This window comes from Carassius gibelio, chromosome B6 (assembly GCF_023724105.1).
Source record: "Carassius gibelio isolate Cgi1373 ecotype wild population from Czech Republic chromosome B6, carGib1.2-hapl.c, whole genome shotgun sequence".
NCBI classification, from domain to species: domain Eukaryota; kingdom Metazoa; phylum Chordata; class Actinopteri; order Cypriniformes; family Cyprinidae; genus Carassius; species Carassius gibelio.
The window spans coordinates 10,471,164-10,492,208 of record NC_068401.1 but is presented as its reverse complement, the minus strand read 5'-3'; the positions used below and the strand labels follow the sequence as shown (position 1 = coordinate 10,492,208).

The 21,045-nt window shown below is 36.9% G+C and overlaps 1 protein-coding gene across 2 annotated transcripts in view; it reads right to left on the bottom strand.

Annotated features, from left to right (window-relative positions):
- LOC127959445 (cystathionine gamma-lyase) overlaps positions 1-21,045 on the bottom strand; it is a 48,717-nt gene that overhangs the window by 9,943 nt on the left and 17,729 nt on the right. For both annotated transcript variants that reach the window (XM_052558634.1, XM_052558635.1), the window contains one exon: positions 11,105-11,267. In XM_052558634.1, the coding sequence (XP_052414594.1) occupies positions 11,105-11,267 (163 nt within the window). The remainder of the gene's footprint in view (positions 1-11,104; positions 11,268-21,045) is intronic.

Sequence of the window (21,045 nt, the reverse complement as noted above, 5' to 3'; positions counted from 1 at the left end):
CTCAAAATATCAGTTCTAAAGTCTAAAATGACGGATGGCTTCTGTTTAGTTCCCACAATCCTTCAAAAAATTTGTTCTGGGAATATGTAAGTTTGATGAGCTGGAATGAAATTCCACGAAAAGGGACAATAAATGGATGTGTACAGCTATTCACTGTATAGTTACAAAAGTGATATATTTACCACAATGAATTCCACGCACTTAACAGTAGGGGGCTTCGAATCACAAAAATATGCATAATTACATTTAGTAGTTTTAAAGGACAGTGAATGATTAGATTTATTTTTGCCATTTTACACCTTTATTAGATAGGACTGTAGGCCTATATGTCAACAGGAAGCAAATTGGGTGAGACAGGGGGATGGGATCGGAAAAGGTCTGCTAGCCGGGACTCCAGCTAGGGATGTCCGAAGCCTACAGCACTACACACCGGCAAAATTGTTTAAGGTAACAAAGACTACTGGAGTAGAATTTGCAAGACAATACAAGTTCAATAACACTCAGTGTTTTAGTACTTGCTGTTTCTTTGTAGGCCTAAATATTTACTTGCAATTTCTGGGAAAATTGTTTGTACACCAAGTTTTTTCAGCCTACTCTCAAATAGGGAAATGGATTGCAAACTTTTCATATTCAGTAAATTGTTACAGGTAACTTCAAGGATGAACATTACTGTAGCAGGCATGATTAGTCATTTTTAATCACTGTTGTGTATTCAAAGTTTTACTACCCACTTGTTCACCTGCTTGGCAATAACAAAAATCTTCCCTTAATAATAAATGCCTTTTTGCAGGGGCTGGCAGCGAGTACAAACAGACATCTTAATTAACAGTGTCCTGCCTAATGGCCTGACATCTGTTTAATGATGCAGTGGAGATCTATAAAAAATGATGCCATAGATTACATAATATAATTAAGCAGACCTGCAACTTTCCATTGCTTCTTAGATTCCCAGTTACAATGTTTATACACACAGTTTTTCGCTGATGAGAGGAAAAATATCTCTTTTTATAAATATTTAAAACTTACAGGAATAAGGAAGTTGGCGAGCATTACTCTAAAACATAAAAAATTGTGACGTGCGTGTGGGTGTTTATGAGAATGATGACATTCTCTATGCCAAATACTGATCTGTTTGCTGACCACTCATAGGGTGAGATGTCTAAATGAGAACAACTAAAGGAACTTGATAGCAAATTCAACTCTATGTGAATTACAGAAGAAGCATTTGATTTGTTGTCTGAAATTAGTCAGAACGTTCTGCTGGTTTTTCAGTGGTTTGGGGAAATGTTCAACTAGTTGCATTCCATTCATGTCCTGTTATAACCTTCCTTGAAGACTTTGATCCGTTCTTCTTGGTAAGTTAAGAAGGATGATGTTGTTAATACTTTGTTTATAATATTCAGGTATAACTATTTCAAGTGCATTGAGAGTTAATTAGAAAGGAAATCACTTTGAAATCATGCTGACGGACAGATGGTCTGTCTTTATCCCATCAGTTTCCCCATGGCTTTGTTTATAACATTCTGGATAAAACTCTTGACAATTTTATCTAATTTATGTATATGCTGTAAATTGCAGTTTCTGTCATTTGCGTGACAAGTTGAGGGAGTTTGTTAATGAAGCACTAGAGTCTCCTGATCTGAGAAGGAGAATCAATGTCAGCTAGAGAGTCAGCATCGCTCAGTTTGAAACGAACGCATTAAAATACAAATTAGTCAAGAAGAATTTCAGCTCTTACCATCAGTCTTGAGGGAATTGAGTGGTCTTTTTTAAAATAGTAAAAGACAACAGACATTGTGTCGCCACAGATGTAATACAACAACACAAAGAAAACAAAGAAACTTTTGTATTTTGAACTTTTATATTTTTAACAGCTCTCTGTTTCAGGAAAATGTATATTACTCTCAAAACCAATAACGTTAAGGTTTTTTGGACAATTGTGTGTCTGCTTCAAGCAGTTTCCCTAATGTTGATAAGATCAATCCCAATTTCAATGTCAGCCAAATGCCAAATTGAGGTAATAAAGATCTTTCTGTAAATTTGAGCCTCAGCTGCCAGCAATTTCTCAAGAATAGGAACATTAGTCATTAGCCATTTTTTTCATGAGTAAATGAATTTGAAACAAATTGTCATACACAATGTATATCAACACTGATTCAATTTACATAATAGACTCGGTAGAAGCCAGAAGATGCCCAGAGTCATATCAAAGTATCAGTCACATTTAGGATCATTATTTATTGTGTAATTTAAATGTGCTTGTAGTATACTGTATATATTTTTATAACTTTAAAAGCCACTTTAAAGCCATTTCAACCTTTAGTTGTTTAAATTCATGTGGAGCTTTAAAGTTTATTTACATATTTGTACCCACTTTACTTGAATTTTGGGTTGAATTTAACTTGAAGTGAAGTTGTTTTTGTCATTTAAAACACTTTACATTATTTCATATGTGTACACAGTTGACATCATTATCTGTTGTCTTGTTTTCAGCAGTAAATGAATCAGCTGAGTAATTAACCTGTACATAATCCCTTACATTTAAAGACAATTTTGGTATTAGTCAAACTTGTTACCTCTTCTAGAGAACTGGAACAAGTTTACTGTTTTATTACAGAGACTCAATTTCATGGCAATTGGGGGGTCTGATCTTAATGTCTTCAGAACAAAAAATATATATATCTCCTTTTATGTTTCAGACCCATGATTCTCATAACACATTTTCCATCCACAAATGCAAATTTTCACCTTTATTTAATTGTTCTCTAATGTTTATGAATATAAATGTCCTCAGTGTAGAGTATTATGTGTTGTTGTCCAACTAGGTTTTTTGAGGTATGTGCACCATTCCATTTGCAAGTAGTAGATTTTCTTTTCTTTTTTCTTTTAAAGAACAGGGCAATCTTCTGAAATACTGGGTGGAATGGCTTTGCAATTGATTTATGGACCATACCATCCACTTTCCAAAATGCATCTTAAAGGAATAGTTCACCCACTTTTCTGAAATTGATGTAGATGCTGTTTCTTCATAGGAACAGATTTAGAGAAATTTAGCATTAAATCAGTTGTCAACCACTGAATCCTCTGCCCTGAATGTGTGTCGTCAGAATGAGAGTTTATATCCACAAGTTATCCACACAGCTCCAGTCGATCAATTAAAAAGCTGCATGTTTAAAAGAAACAAATCCATCATAAAGGTGTTTTGACTTCAAACTGTTGCTTCTGGCCAAAATATCCAAAATCCATAATAACGCTTCCTCCAGTGAAAAAGTCCAGCTCCTGATGTCCTCTTACATCAAAATCCACTGACATATTTGTTTAAAACTTGTTTTATAGTAAACAGTGATTGATCTGTTTATATCTCTCTCTTGATGCAGAATAGATTTCTTTTTCACTGGAGAATGCAATATTCTACCGTATTTTAGCCAAAAGCAACAGTTTAAGAATAAAAATGACTTGATGGATATTTTTTAATAAAAATCTGCAGCTTTTATGCTTCACAATGTGTTTACTGATGGACTGAAGTCATCTGGATTACTTGTGGATTATTGTGATGTTTTTATCAGCTTTTTGTCAACTCTCATTCTGACAGTAGCATTCACTGCAGATGATCCACTGGTGGGCAAGTGATATAATACAAAATTTCTCCATGTTTTTTGTTAGCATGAAGAAACTAAATCATCTACATTTGAAACCCTGTACATTTTTGGGTGAACTATTCCTTTAACAACATTCGTTAACCTCAATTGATCTAATATGCTGTATGTTTTGCTTCTCTTCCTCACTGTCATTTTAAAAGCAATCACTCACCAGTTAAATCAAGCAGATGCTCCAACCTGGTGAGCAATTCACAGAGTAATGAACTGAAAACCCCATTTTGTTTGAGATGCTTTCTGGACATGTGACCATAGTGAGATACACACTGGCCCTCAGGTGTGACATTTCTCTTGGCTTTATCCAAAATCACTAATTTCATTCTCCCTCACTAGCCGTACACACTGGCCAAAAATCTGTACTGTGACCATAACCTCATCCAGAAACAACATTAACCTTATACCTTCATAGACCTTGACTGAAAATTGTATGACTTTATCTGACAAGCAACATTCACATGACTTTCACTGGTGTCTTTTGTACTTTAAGTTAACAAAAGATGTTCGGTCTGTTTGCTGGAAGCCTTGTAACAATTGTTATTATTCATCAAATGCATAGTATGAAATTGCCAATGCAGAAAAACACAGCTGCACGTCTGGCTGCTGTCCTGAATATTGATAAAGTTTCATCAAAACCGCCTTTCCTAAATAACTATGGAGAATTTAAAAGCAACTAATGTTACTGTATAAATGCATGTCATATGTACTGTAATAATTATATGATTTAATTTAAAAACGTGAGTTTATGAGTTTGTTTTCTGATGTGTCACGTTCAGTCATCTCAATCTGATTATGCTACACAGAATGACTATTGTTTGCTGAGATGAGGAGGTGTTTCCTGGACAACTTCATTTCACCTCCAGAGGCCAGTGTATTAACACCTGGCAAGATGAAGACTGAACCAATGTAATGAAACTTTTTTACTTCAGTGACCAGCTGCCACCTCACTGACTTGACAAGACTAACAATCAAAAAAGCAATACATAAAGCAATAATAACCATGCTTTATCATGCCAAAACAGTAAACATTTTAAGGTATTTTATTAATGTTGTAATTAAAAATGCAGTATTTATGGATCAAGACAGAAAGTCTTTGAAAATGAACAGCTTTTGAGAACTGTAAGATAGTTTGAATGGGTTGCAATCTATAAAATACAAATGCAATCTTCTGGCCTGAAAAAATTGGTTCAGTTGAAATCATTCAGTTATTCGTTTGTTCGCATGTTTGTTTATTTATTTGTTTCCAGTGGCTATTAGTGCTACAAAAATAACCAGATGTTCTTCTGTTGCTATGGTTACTTTGCTAAGAAAATATCTTGCTCTGAAGACCAAATGTGAGCTTTGAACGTGGAAATTAGGAAAAACAACAACAATTATATATATATATACTTAACCTCAAGAATACCTGTATACTGCTGATTATATAATATATATATAACCTATATAGTTTATATATATATATATATATATATATATATATATATATATATATATATATATATATATATATATATATATACAAATTCCATGAAAAAGACATTAAAGGCAGAAAATAAAGTGTGTGTAGAAACCATGAATAAATGATTAATAGTTAATCTAACCTGTGGACTGTTCATCAATGTGTAACAGTGATTCATGTCAGTCTGTCTGAATGATAAATGTGATTTGGAGTTTAAGTGGAGCTCAAACAAAAATGTGGAAAACACAAAATAAAGAAAAGATTATATTAATTATGCAAGCACCCATTTCAATTATTAAATTAGTTGTAATATACACAGGTCAAAAAATGAATTTCAGTCTTACTGTTTGGGTTTAATTTTGCAGACTTGTTGTCTTGTTTAAGAATAACCAATGCTATCTCATGACCAATTTGTATGTATTTTACGAGGCGGCTAATTCATACAGATCCGTATGACCTTATTTTGTGAGTTCCCCAATTCGTATTAATTAATGTGAATGACCTACCCCTAAACACCTGGTAAAATATGTACAAATTGCCATGAGATTGGGTTATCAATATCAACTAAAATATCATAGTTCCCTCTACAATAAATCAAAATCTACCTCAAGATACCATTTATATGTGAAAATGTTTTATTTTAAACTGTAACAGTTATTCTACCACTTGAATGTGCATTGATTTATTTAACCAATATTACTAAATTAAATGTATGCCCACAGCATCATGCATCCTTGTATCATGTGGCAACCAGGGTGACCAGCTGCTTCAGCAGTTTCTCCATGTCACTTCAGAAGTAGAACAATTAACCAGCCATAGCCATTTAATTAGGCTGTCAAGTCTAAAAATGATTCTAATTGTCTCTGGATCTAAGTGGATTTTTTTTAGGTCTTTTAATAGAATAGAAACAATAACAAGGTTCATATTTATCCCCACCTCCAGATTACTTTCATGTACTACCTTTTTAAATCACGCAGCTTTACAAAAGCTGTAGACATGCTAAAGATAATGCTCAATTCCATTTTATTTTTGAAAAGGTTTTTATTCTAATGCTTTGTGGACCAGAAACAATCAATAATTGCTCTGACATGTTTTTTTTTTTTCTTATTTTGTTTTTATGTATACAAGTTTGAACTCAACAAATCACAGAGATCAAAAGTTAATCTAAAAATTATTTATCCGTTATGCCCCAGTAATTCTAAAAGATATAGGATGATGCATGAGACAATACAAGGAAGTAAAAAGCAATACACTTCACTTCAGATGTAAGCTGTCTTTAAAGGACCCTTTTGTATAGACCCTTGGAAGTAAACTGTATTAAAATGAGTCAGTACTTAGATAGACTGATCATATGCAACTGAATGTCCAGAGCATTACAAGAAAGACTCATTGGAATGATGGCTAAGGTCCTTCCTCCAGGGTCTGTAAGAAAGACTTCTTGCCAATCTAACTTGTATTAAATCCTGGCAGGTTATCAAAATTACTATAATAGAGGTGGACTCTGTCATTTGCATCTATGATAGCCAAGAATCAACTGCATACTGATTAGTCAGGCAGACTTGATGAACTGGCATTGGTTTTGTCTCATTATATCCTGCATTTTATAAATACTGTCAGAATAGCTATCGCTTAAGATGTTTAAAAAGAACATATGGTTTGTTAATCGCTGATTATTCAGACCAGTTGTTAGTTGTCACGCACATAACTGCATTTTACAAAAGCCAGCAGTGATTATGCTTCCTCTCCAGCTCTAGAGACAGATGGAGCTGACGATACCAGGAGCTCAGGGCTCTGCATAAATAAATCAGTGCTTCAAGAGATCTTCATTATCTAAAATCCGTAGCCTCCACTGCAACATAAACCATCATAGAATAATTTATATAAATGTTCTAACAGAAGGATGATCCACAAATACACCATATGGCTGTAGTAATGTTGAACTTGAGTTTGACAAGGGTGTTATTTAGCAGACTAATGGCTCATTTCCACTGAGCGGTACGGTACGGTACAGTTCGGTACAGTACAGTATGTATGCAATTATTTCCATTTCCACAGTCAGAAGCTGTGAATGGAACCAAAATACAGTACTGTACCAAATTTTTGATACCCTTTTGTTGGGGTACCTAGCATACCAAAAGGGTGGAGCTAAACTCACTGCAGAACATTGATTGGTTGACAAGAATCGTCACTTTTGCATGATACAAGGGAATAAAACTTCTCCTAGAGCTTCTCCTTCACTCGTTCTGCTCTGCTGTTCATGAGTGTTGGGTTTATAACTTAGCCTAAATCAGAGTGCGCAAACACAAAAAAAATATAACCGTGTGTGCGTTCTTGTCTGTTATTTTGAAACATCATTGCCCAAAAACCCACGTAATTTTCTACTGTTGCTGTGTCATGAAATGTAGATTTAATAGTTTTTCAGGTGAGAATGTAATTGTTTAAAACACAACTCTGCATTTTATATTTATATATATATATAAAGATAGCGCCTATTTGAAAATTTGCCATGCTGATTTGGGAGCTCCAGATGATCACCGGGCGCTCAGTGCTCATGTATCCACCGAGAGCAGCCTTAGCTCAGCTAGTCTTTTTGATATGTGCCACTGGCTCTGATGTCTCTGTAGTGATTAAACATGAGATACAATTAGTCTTGGGTTGGCTATATTTAACATTCATGGTCTAATGAAACTATTATTTGTTCCTGGTCATATCGTTTTGGCTGAGCACAAATTTATGTTTAACTCATACATTTAATTTCAACTTTACCGTAGAGTGTTGACTCGTTCGACTGAACTGTTTGCTTTTGTCTTTATCTCCACTTATATAAGCCTCTTATACTTTGTACTTATACTTTTATAATGGCTATAATTGTTCATTAAAACTGACATTTAACCAAAAGAAGCAGAGTTTATTGTCGCAGTTCATCGTTGATAGCTACTTTCCGGCATACACCACACCTACCAAGTAAGGGTTATATTGGCAGTGGAAATGCAAGCCTGATCAGGCTTACCCATACCGAATCATACTGTACTGAACTGTACTGTAATGTTTCACATTGGAAATGAGCCATAATACGATAAATAGTCATATTTCTAAGGTCCAGTAGTTACACTGTCCGTATGAATATAGCAACCATTATAAATATCTTAATATAATATATTATAAATATTTTGTAGGCTTATATCATTTTTAGTGAACAATTTACAAAACATAACTACATAGAGATGGAGTGCATTGTGTCAGAAAAGGTTAATGTGTAATGGGCAGAAAATATAAAACGCTGGCCATAATTGAATCAAACATAAATAATAATGGAACAAACAGTAGCCCAATATGACTGCAGTGGACTGCTCGTGCTGTATGCTATTGAGCTGTTTAGATCCAGTCTGTTGACTTCATTAATAATTCATTAGGACATTCTGCACAAATTAATCTGCTGAGATTTCAATAGAGAGAGACATAAACCCGATTCAAAACACAACCACAGCGTAAGGGTCCCTCAGTAGAAGATTATGTACTCTAATGTATCCCACTCCCTTGGAGAAATCATCTAGAAATAACTTTATGACAGCTTGATTGTCTGTGTTTATTCTTTTGCTCAAACAGTTGATTGCATTGTTTATATAACTTACATATAACATTTTATTTGTGTATATTGTAGAATTTGCAGGGAAGCATTTAAAAATGAGTAAAAATTTGCTTTTTTTAACGCCTTCAATCTTACCATATTTGGTTGACAAAAACTTTTTGTGATGGAATACCTTGGCTCTGCTAACATGAACTGTCATCTTTTAATATGCAGCAGAGCAGTTTATTAATAGAGTATTATCTAGACACAATAAGTATATTTTTTAGCAGTATTTGTCTCATTCAGATTCTCTTTAGGCCTGTCAAAGCCCTGATGTCTAAGTAAGATTAGTACTCACAGCCAGTTTTATTAAGAGGTACGAGAAGTGGGCTTGTCAAACTCAAAGAAGAACTGTTCTCAAGAGAAAGTCTTTATCTGCAGAATGTCAAAATGAATTGCATCTAATCTTGATCTTAAATGCCGGTCAATAATGCTTCCTAATACGTTTTTTTTTTTTTTTTCTTTGCTAGGAAAAACATCTTATGGTTATGAGGTTTGAGAGCGTGATAAGGGCTGCCAACTCATGCTTTCAAACTATATTTTCTCATGCAGTTAAAAGCTCCCTCAGTTAAAAATGTAATTATAGGATATTGGTGAAACAGATTTGGAAGATTATTTGTGTTTGCACTCTGGAAAGCATTAAAAGTTTCTATTAACGTGTTTTTGTAGAATTGATCAATGCAACCAATCACAGTCATATCTGTTGATTTTACGTACACCCTGCGTTCAAGTTAGTCAGAATTTACTCACCTGTAAATGCCAGATTTTTTTCCAGCAACTTGCAAATCCTCATTGTAACAAAGTGTGGTAAATGGTAAAACGTGTTCATAATTAAGATAATACATTAATCTAATATGTTAAGACACAACAGACTGCAATATCAAGCAGCAAAAATTAACTCACGAAGCAGATGACACCGGAAGCCAGACCCATTAAATTTACAAATGGCTGCACCCGCACTTATAGGCAAATATAAGATGGATTCAAATTATGAATCAGTCATGTAGCTTAGAAAGCAAACAAATAGCACTTCCTTATAATCATTAAAATGATGTCACTCCCTACTGTTTATTACAATCTCACAATAACATAATAACATTGTTATAACATATAACACACTTTCCGTCATTCACACTTGGTGTCAAATGACACTAGGGGTCACTCTTGGGAGCCCAAACACCTATGAAAACTTTTAGAAAAGGCCAATGAAATTGGTTGTGGAGAATTTACATTGCTGGCCACTTTTCGTTCTTCTTTAAAGACCCAGAGTCACCGCAGCTGCTTGCCGCTGTTGTCCTTCTACCTCCAGGTACAAGACTGCAGCAATGTGTACAGTGGAAGAGCGTTGGGAAGTGGGATCAGTTTTGCTTGAGCAATCCAGGGTGATGTCATCCAGTTCTTCCCTTGCTTAGTGTTTACTAGTTGAGTTTCCGGATGAGTTTGAGAGCTCATCCCTTGGCGGGCTCAATCTCTCATAATCTATGAATCATACCAGTTTCTTTCAGAGTTCTGAATGTCAATGTCACATAAACACTTTTTCTTAGTGTAGTTTGATGGAGGAACTTGCTACTAAAATTTGTTACTAGGTAGGTTCCCTCGAGTGAACTCTTTTATTGGGTTAGAACTCCACAGTTAGGGGTGGCAGTGGCTCAGTGGTTCATGTAGGTTGTCTACAAACCGGAAGGTTGGTGGTTCGATCCCCGGCTCCACCTGACCAAGTATCGAGGTGTCCTTGAGCAAGACACCTAAGTGTCCTTGAGCAAGACACCTAACCCCAGCTGCTCCCGACGAGCTGGATGGCGCCTTGCATGGCTGATTGACAGCAAGGGAACGTCTTGGTTATGTATGGTAGCCCTTGTTCCCTGATGAAGGGAATGGAGACATTGTGCCCTTCATGATACAACTCTGAATTGCCTTTGAGTGGGTTGATATGCTTCTTGGCTCCTCAGAACAGAACGAGTGAGCAGATGCCATGCTGGCCTACTTATACCTGGATGTCTGGGGCATGGCCAGTTATGCAAATTCCGCACACCCATTTTCATTAGCCTTTTCTCAAAGATGTCAGAGATATAGTGTCGTAAACTATAATGTCTCCGTGCTCTCCATCTGGGAACGAGGGTTACCATACGTAACCGAGACATCACGTTATTAAGTCAGTCAGGCTCATCACCCACAGCGAACTCCCTCACTCAAGCATTAATCACCAGCACCTGTTCACAATCCAATCATTTAATCACCCGCACCTGATCTCATTCAATCACCACCAGATAAAAGCACACACCTCAGTCACACTCATTGTCCGATCTCGTAGTTATTATACGGAACCACTCTGATCTCGACTCTCCTACTAACCTTTCTACTTACCTCTTTGCCAGCCCATTTCTCCTAGACTCCAGTTTTTCTCCATCGTTCCACCAACATTCCTCCAGCAATCCCTCTTCCACGGTCTCCTCACCAGTGTTACCCCCGAGGTGTGTGCAACTATTCCTCCATCCTCGTCTCCCCATGTCTCCCCATCCTGGTCTCTCTGATGGTACAAAGATATCCCAAGTCAATTCCAGTCATCAAAACCATTATCAAAGCCTTCTGCGGATATACTAACCTGAATCTCACACTGCTTGCTTCTATTTCTGTTTTAAAATAAACTTTACTATCATTTACCTTCTGTTCCCGAGTCCGTTGTGTCTCACACATTCACAGAAAATGGCTTACATCTGCGTTTAATTTTTTCATGCTGCTAACAGGACCAATGGCCACATACACTGTACATGCAACAAAAGTTCTGAGTAGCGTATTGCATAATACAAGTGCAGGATTTAGCCTATTTTTTAAATTGCAGTGATTAACATACTGTTTTGATGAGCAACCAACTGACGAAAAATATAATCTGTCAAAAGTGGTGTGTATGTAAATGCAGACTAATAGATTAAAATTAGAATTTTATATAGATTGCATTAACATGAAAAAACATTTGAATTTTCGTATCAAAATATTTTTGAAATGTGGTTGTAATTATTTGTAAAAGTAATGACTATTTAAACGATGTAAATGCAAAGATGGAAAAACGGTTGGCGCGCCCGAGCGCATAGTCTAAACGGGTTGGCCCTATTCTCTTAATGAGTAATGGGTGTTTTTTGGGCGTAACATGCAATAAACCAATCAGAGTCTCATCTTCCATTCCCTTTAAGAGCCAGTTGCGCTCGTACCATGATGGATTTTCTATTTACACGGCGGAATTTGGTAAGTGCAAAGACATAACGCGTCTCCGAGATGACACGGAGCTGTTCGTGAGCGAGCAAATAGATAGCCTAATTCTGATAATTGCGATGACTATCCATTATGACATGTAGGCATTTATACATATATATATTATAGAGAGAGAGAGAGAGCTGGTCTATGGTGCAGTCTATTTTCAGCTCATTAAAATAGCATTGTGCCAGCAATGTGCCTGAACAAACCTCTTTTTTATACCAGCACGCACATAGGTGCAAAAATGAGCACAAATGCATTTGCTAATTAAACGACGTGGCGCTGGACGGGAAAATGTGAATGACGACAGACTGAAACTAGCAAACAAACTTGCGCTGTGCCTTGGGTCGCACTGCGCCGAGTGTATGATAGGGTCCTAAGTCTTCAAATAAATTTTAATCAATGAAATGGCAATACAAACTTTACGTTCACACACACCTACAGGACTCACAACCAGCTGCATAACCATATTTTCAGTAAACGTGTGCTGTGTGAACAGCATAAGTTGTCTCTCATGCATGTCTTATGTGTGTTGATGTATGTTTTCATGTGTGGTTTCAGTATCCTAACTTACAGCATCTGAGATAACATATGAACAGTGTGTCCTCCAAAGGTATCACACTCAATCACTGTTTAGCTCCCTTTTGTTTTGTTTTTTTTTGTTTAGTTTTTTGTGCATTTGGCCTGTTGTTCAATAATTAAGATTTGACAGATGAGCTTGCAATTATGTTTTGGATGCAACACCATTTTCATTTATTTTAGTCATTGTCACTATCGTTACATGTAATATTTAAAGCTAACACAATTGTAGAAAGCAGATTCAAATTAATTATTTGTCATTATTTTTTAAATGTGATATTTGCAGCTAACACGATTGTAGAAAAGCAGATTTACATGAATTATTTATTCATACAGTAGCAACTCAAATGCTGTATGCAAGTTGTTTTATGAATTGGACAGTTTGAGAATTACTTTAGGTCAGTGCAATCACTTCATGAACATAGCATAATAATACACTAAACCTTGAGACACTGGAGCATTAATTGAATGGATTTTCTGGATAACCTTACTGGACCATCATCCTAAAGGCTGACTGCCAATCTCAATGTCAGTTTTTAGATGTAACAAAGGTCACAGAGAAAAGCCATTAGCTGTTAGTCAATTAAACTTTAATGTGTCCTGTCTGGAAAGGAACCACAGAATGTCAGGGTAGGTCTATATCAACTGCAGCAATCTCAAAAATCATTTAAGTAAGAATCCTGGTAAAAGATATGAAAATGTGAAGGAATTACTTATCCATAATTATAACGGATTCAATATGATCATCTACACACTCTGATGTAATATCAAACCTGTGTGACTTTAACTGAAGGTGAATCATAGTTCCCTTTCAGTCTGTCATTTTGAGACACGGCGGTAACCGGCGAATTGGGATCTCACTTAGAGTGACAAATCCACTTCGAGTGTTAAATAAACGAGCCAATCCACATTGTCATGCGATGACTGCATCCAGCTGCTGCTGATCACAGCACAAGTATGAAAAGGCAGGTGCAATACTTCCTCAGCTTTTCACTTTGAAGCCGTGCGGTCATTTCGTTCTGCTCCAGATTTCTACTTGGAGAGAAAACTCAACCAGTTCAAAACACTTTTTAGAGCTCTGGTGTTGGCGGAACGGCGCTTCAGTGGCGGTGGTTTTTACAGTGTCAAGTGGGTTGCACACACCAGGCTGCACTACCCCCTGTTTGTGTAGCAAGCAGCCATCTCCCCTGTGAACTTCAGGACATGAAAAGAGAAAATTCTAAATGAGCATTTACAGATGGACATCTTTTCAAAGACGACTTTCCACCAGTGCGTTTATGGAAGTGGTCGTATCGTATGAAGACTCCTTCTCCAGATGGTCCAGCTGATTTGGAGGTGTTTCGGAGCCGCTCAGGTAGACCTGTTTGTCCCTAACTGAGTGAACACTCAGCACGGATGCACTGGCACACAGCTGGGTGGGGGGCGCCTTCGCAAATATGCATTTCCCCCAATGAGCCTTCTTGCACAGATGCTGTGCAAGATCAGGGAGGCTGAGGAACAGATTCCTCTGAGGAAGGATCTACTGACTCAGAGACGGGGCACCCTGTGACACCCACGTCCAGATCTCTGGAAACTTCATGTCTGGTCCCTGGATGGAATGCAGAGGTTCTAGGTGACCTACCCCTGGAGGAAGTTGACACCATCTCTTCTGCGAGAGCACTGTCCAATGCTTACGCCTTGAAGTGGAGCCTGTTAGCTATAGCTGAAGGGTACCTAACATGCATTTTTGGTCGGCAATTCTTGCCTAGAGTTTGGGCCAGCTGACTCCCAGGTAATCCTAAGGCTATGTGCCCAATGTTCCCACTACTCCCTTCAAGGATCAGCTGGGTTGCCTGGAAGCGCTTCCCCCAAAGGAGGCAGACCCAGCCCTATCTGTGCTTTGTTCCGTCCAAGCCTTTACATGGTATGTAGACTGGACAAAAAGGTTCATGGCCTCAGATTAGCTCTTTGTCTGTTATGGAGGCTGGCAGAAGAAGAGAGACCATCTCCAAGCAGAGGATGGCCCACTGTTTAGTGGATGCCATCAACCTGGCTTATCCGGCACAGAGTGCCCTGCCCATTCAGGTTGTGAGCTCACTCTAAAGAAGTGTTGTATCCTCCTGGGTGTTGGCTCTTGGTGCCTCGCTGACTGGCTGGGTGACCCCCAACAAGTTTGCTAGATTCTACAGCCTTTGTGTGGAGCCAGTATCCTCCTGTGTTATCACCTAAAATGGGTAGAAGCAATGAGAGGCCCCTGTTGGAGTCGGCTTGCTAAAACTGCTCCAGAGACTCCATCCCATTGGCAGCCAGATGTTGGGGAACGTCTGGTGCCAGGCGCCCACGCGATAAATCTGTGAGAGGGCTGGGTTCCATAATAGAGACCTAAGTAGATCCCATATGTGTAAAGTCCACAGTATAGCATCAGAGCCCATGTTCCCCGGAAGACTTTCTGCCATTTTCCAAGAGGGTTACAATCACCTCTTATCTTCCATATACCCCTAAACAGTTGTTCATGTGTGTAAGTGCTCCTAAACCTCCTTTGGGAGGGATGAATTTTCACAATGTTCCGTTTCAAGGTGGAACGGATACATTTTCCTAGTGTTATCCAATCTCACTGAGTGGGTAGGGCTACGACAACAATGACTGGCCATCTGGGTGCAAGCCCCAGCCTACACCAAAAAGGGGTGCAGGAAGCTCACAAAAGACACTGCCAGCATCCATGGTGCTTTCATAGGGATCACAATTCCAATGATTTGGAATGACCAACTAAAGGGGTAAGTCTTGGTTGTATTGGCTTGTTTAGTTTAAACTCAAAGTTGATTGGTCTCTCTAAGCGATATCCCAATTCGTCAGTCACTGATGTGACATCTCCGTTTCCTCCTTCTTTTCCCTTCCTCCTACCGCTATTATGTCTCTTATTGTAGTGGGTAAAGGATTTAATATAATGGAATTGCAATAGCTACAGCTTATTTAATCACGGATCTGTTCTTTATATGGATAAGGTATATCTGTATGTCTTTTAGAAACTAAATCCCTGTTTTATGCCCTCATGTACCAATCCATAATGAAATAAAGGATCCTGGAAGCGTAGCTATGTCATTGTAATTCTAATTGTAACAAATGAGTGTTAAAGTGTTTCAGAACAACTATAAGAAAATAACTTCACAGAGAGATATTTTACCTTTGGGTCTTATTGGCTCTTTGAGGTTAGGCTGTTGTGATCCACTCAGAATAATTACACAGCGAATCCAATTACTACAAATTGGTATTTGTGTAAATCATGTCTCAGGATTTTTTTTTTTCATAGGGATATCACATCACTAAGATCTTTAAAAGTTGAGGTTGTTTCCATGGCAAATTAGTTCCTCAGCATGTATTCCAAAAAAATATGGAAATGTGCTTCAAAAGCTGGAACATCTGCGAATTTGACAGTAGAATCCTGCACAGATGTAGTTGGATTCAAATCCTTTCAAATCTATGTTAGAATTAATATGAAATGTGCTTTCTTTGTTGTGCAAACTAGTCTTGTTTTCTATTATCTCTTAGTGCTCACAAGGGCACCATTATTTCTCAGCTTTGGTCCTTTGGAGAAAGCAGGGTATCACAAAAATGTACAAGTGCTGGTCAGTTAGTTTCATCCTGAAGCTGTGGGAAACCGCATAGTTGATATACTGCTCAAAACAATGAAACTGAAAGTATTTGTCTGCCTCAAGAGTTTAAAAGGGCATTTGCAACTTTATTTCTCCTTTTTTCAACTTTATATGTAACTATTGTGACTTTTGGTCTTGCAATTGCAATTTTATATCTTTATACTTTGTCGCAATTATCTTTTGATTTGTACTCTGATCTTCCTTAGGCTCAATAATATAGATTCAAATCGATCAGAATTTTAACCTTGGTTCAAAAAATGGTTTGAGTTTAGGGAAGGACTATCTGTTTGTTTGACCAACTGCAGATGAAAGATTGTTAATGATACACGTTTAGCAATTCCATTTGGGAACACCAGAAATGCAAAATGTCACACAGTGATTTTGTGAAAGGTGAATAAAGAACATAGTGTTAACTCTGTATGCAGTGCAACATTTATTTCATAGTTTATGTTGCCTGTGTTAGAAGTTATAATCTATAAAATGTATCCCCCAATTGTTCACTGTAGATAAGAGACCTGTATTATGGTGTTTTGTAAACACTTCACATTTTTAACAACTGACCTCTGTTGTTCTGACCTCTGCGGAGGTGAAATATATGCTGAACAACCTCAGCAATGAGCTAAGCTTTCCTGCAGATGTGGTTGTACAGTATGGTACATTAAAATAGTTTTATAAGGGCTTTAAATATCTGGCTGTGTTGGCCAGAAAACTGCTCTAAAAGCATATTCAGAATTTATTAGGTTGTATATATAGTGCTTTGCATAATTATAAAGCAGTCTGTATTCTAAAGTAGCAGCTAATATCAGAAGATATGTGTCATTTCATTTTCAAGGGTATTTGTAAACCTGTCAACCACAGAATGGATCTGGGATTCATTTTTCATCAGTTCTCTTACTCACTGATCCATACAAATGGATCAAATCTACATCTGTTTACTGAGCATCTGGATTAACTAGGATATTGGGAATGTAGAATATAGAGAATATTCTACCACTAAATCAATTTTAAACATATAGTGTCACAGAAAACTAGATTGTTTGATTTTTTCAGATTTGGCTACAGTTTCCCTGAATCAACAAACAGAACTAACAATTATTGCTAAATGTGTGACTGCATCATATAATAACTTTATTAATAATATTGATAGTTCATCGTCTAGCTGAGTACGTCTTGTATTATTATTATTATTTTTATTTTTTCTAAAATCCTGTCAAATGTGCACAAACTACTAGCTACTACTAAATATTGTAGAAACATAATTTTCTGTAAAGTTGCTTTGTAACGATTTGTATTGTAAAAAGCGCTATACAAATAAACTTGAATTGAAAATTGAATTGAATACAGTTTTTCACACATACAAACATAACTAACAATTAATGATTTTCACTGAGGGCAGAACAATTCATTCAACATGTGCCGCCATGTTTCTACAATCACAATTAAGTTAATGTAATTTATTCAGAACATACTCAATAAACATCTGTTTGGAAAATAAAGACTGAAAATTTGATGTGTAGTTCTAAACATGCTTTTTGTTTTGTTTTGTTTTTTTCATTTTTTAAAGAAATAATGAAAGAAATGTCTATATAAAGAGGAAGATCTTTTATGTTAAGCTACTTAAGTGCATTTCTGCCTGACCCGTGGCGATGCTGTCTAAGTGAGTGAAGACCCTATAACTCAGTCTGGACGACCCTTTGCTCAGGCAAATTCACAGCATGTTGCTGAGTCAAAGTCTATGTATAAGATCTGCCATCGTTTGGTGCTGTGGTGCAGCTTTTTGATTTATGACCATGCACTGAAAGTGCTGCTTATGGCTTTCCCAGGATACTGAGAAACCTATTAACTCATTTTGGAGCTATCTACAGTAATAGTGTCACTGAAGCACAAGGTATTCCTCCGAGAACGAGGAATTACAGGACTGAACCTGGAGTGCTATTGTATTATTTTATTAATAAATAACAGATATAATTAATAGATTAAAATGAAAAGTTAGCACATAAACAGAGACATAAACACTTCCTTTCACTTCAAAGTATCATAAGACATCAGCTTTAATTTATTTGAAATGATGCAGTTTATGCATCCCTCATATTTCAAAGTCCACAAACAAGTAGTACCGAAAACAATTACCTTGATTATGTTTCTCAGAGATGGATACATGACATGAGTCTATTAGGTGCAGTGCCACCAGCTCAAATTAAAGAAGAAAAACAGCTCTGAGCTGTTTTGTTTTCTGTTTTTGTCTATTGGAAATGTAGTTTAGCATGATTTGGCAGACATGCACTTGAACACTATTATGATTCAAGTGCTTAAAATAGTTTTTAGTTATTAGTTTAATAAAAGGAGAAAAGATTAGCATTGACATAGCGTTGACAATGACAAAATGAGCTGATCTTTAGTAACCATTTTCGAAAAATGCACTCAAAAGGCACTAGTTTGAATGGTTTCTTTTATGTTAGCAGTGGCTTTGAGTGAAGTCCAAGATAAAAAAATAAAAACAACTGTATTAAGTGATCAGAATGAACAAAGCTTATTCATAGCTACATTGGGTTCATCTGTGTGGCGTATTGGAATAAAAGGTTAAGAGAAAAATTACTCATACAGTGTTTATATAAACAGATGAACTGCTTAGCTGAGTCTACATGGAACTAAACCTCCAACAACAACAACAAATCAAAAATCATACCTTATGAGATTTATGAGAATTAAAAGCATTGACCAGTTAAACTTTTGAAAATGTCTAATCTCTAAATCCAACTGCTTCCTTAAACAAAATGGGTAGCTCAAAGTTTAATTAAGTAATTTTCCACTCGATCTGTCTGAATGTCCCTACAAGGCCAGAGCTGCATATGAACTGGCACATCTTTAAAAAGACACTCTGAGGAACAAAATGTCATCATCCAGTAATTACACACATAAAATTTCCAATATGACGCATAATATCAGCCAAAGTAAATTTTCATTATTGTGTACCTGGATCTATTAATGGAAAAGGACTGTTATTCTCTATTTAAGTGATAAGAAACTTTTTAAATCAAAGAAGGTATGAAAGCACAGTAAAACTCTGGGGATGAAATGGGTTTGGCTGTCCTGTTGTACCATGACCCATATCGTTCAAGTCTTTATATGATCAATTTTTCAAAGGTAAGCGTTTACCAAGCTTTTCATAAAGTTGCAGTGATGAAGAGTGATGCAAGAGCGCTTTTCTTCAAAGGCCAAAATTTGCTTTTATCCACTAGTTGGTGATTGGATGGAGTCAGATTTAAATGTTGAAGATATGTAAACTTGGTAACACTTTAGAATACTCATCCATCATTAATGAACACGAGTAACACAATATTAGCACCGTAACTACTAGAAACTAACAAGAAACTCTGATTAATGACTTAGTAAGTAATAGTGCTTAGACGAATGTGGTAGTTCACTATTAGCTAATCGGTAACTATTATTTTTTCATACCTCCTCAAGAACTACTAAGAATTACTGTATAGGTTCATAATTGATATGAATAATTCATCATGTATAATTAATTCTAAAGTGAAGGTCATGGTAACTCCCTAGTAATGACCGAAATCATTTTAAGCTTTTGATGGTTTTGTAAAGTATTTATTTGTCATATTATTCATAATTCACATTAATTACAAACCTGTATACAGTAGTTCTGGGAGCTGTGAAGTGACCCATACTCAGAATTTGTGGTCTGCATTTAACCCATCCAAGTACACACACACACACACACACACACACACACACACGCACACACACGCACACGCACGCACACACACACACGCACACACACACACATACACATGTTGGCAGCCATTGCTGCTGTGCCCGGGTGGGGAGCAGTTGGTGGTTCAGTACCTTGCTCAAGTGTCTCACCTCAGTCGTGGTATTTGGGTGGAAGATAGCGCTGGTTATTCACTCCCCCAACCGACGATTCCTGCCAGACCTGAGACTTCACCAACTTCCTTACAATTAGGCCAAAACTGCCCTCTTCTGCAGGATATATGAAAAAAACTATATAGTAGTTATTGATTAGCTAATAGTGAACTAGCAGTTTCAACTGAGCGCTATTACTTACTAAATTTTTAATCAGATTTTCTTGTTAGGCAATAGTAGTTATGCAGTGTTAATAGTGCATTAGTCATTTGTTTCTGTGTAGCAATTTATTAACGACTGTTACATCCAAGGACGTATGTTTTGTTTTCTCACAGTTTCTCTCTCTACTCATTTACTTTCCCTAAGCAGGAGGTAAGGGCTGCCACCTGTTTCCACTAATTGACGGCCTGATGGAATTGTGGGAGGACAGGAAGCGGTGACGTTTTAAGCTGCACCATGGCACAGCACAAGTCAAGCTGTGTGTGTGTGTGTGTGTGTGTGTGTGTGTGTGTGTGTGTGTGTGTGTGTGTGTGTGTGTGTTTGTGTGTGTGTGTGTGTGTAGGCTGCATCGTGAGGATTCTGTTCTCAACCCAGACAGCTTTGGTGTTTGCTGGAGGTTTTGGTTAATTCCATATAGTGTTATTGTGTTAACACCTTTGCGCTAACTGGAGCCTGTGACGAGGAATCTGGTTTGTTTTGAGAGTTATTATTTTGTTTGTTTGTTATCTATTAAACTTATATTGTTCATTTAAGTGGGAAGGTTAGTTGAGAGGTGGGTGCCATTTTGTTTATCATGTTATTTGTTTTCTCCTGTTTATGCTAGTACGGGAGTTAGTTTATTCTTATTGTATTTTTGTTGCTTTCCTTTTGTTACTTTGGTTAGTTTCTCCCTAATAGTTAAGAGGGTTTTTGTTTGTTATGTCGGCCTTGCCTCCTCTCGAAGTCTTGACATCCTCCCATACCTGT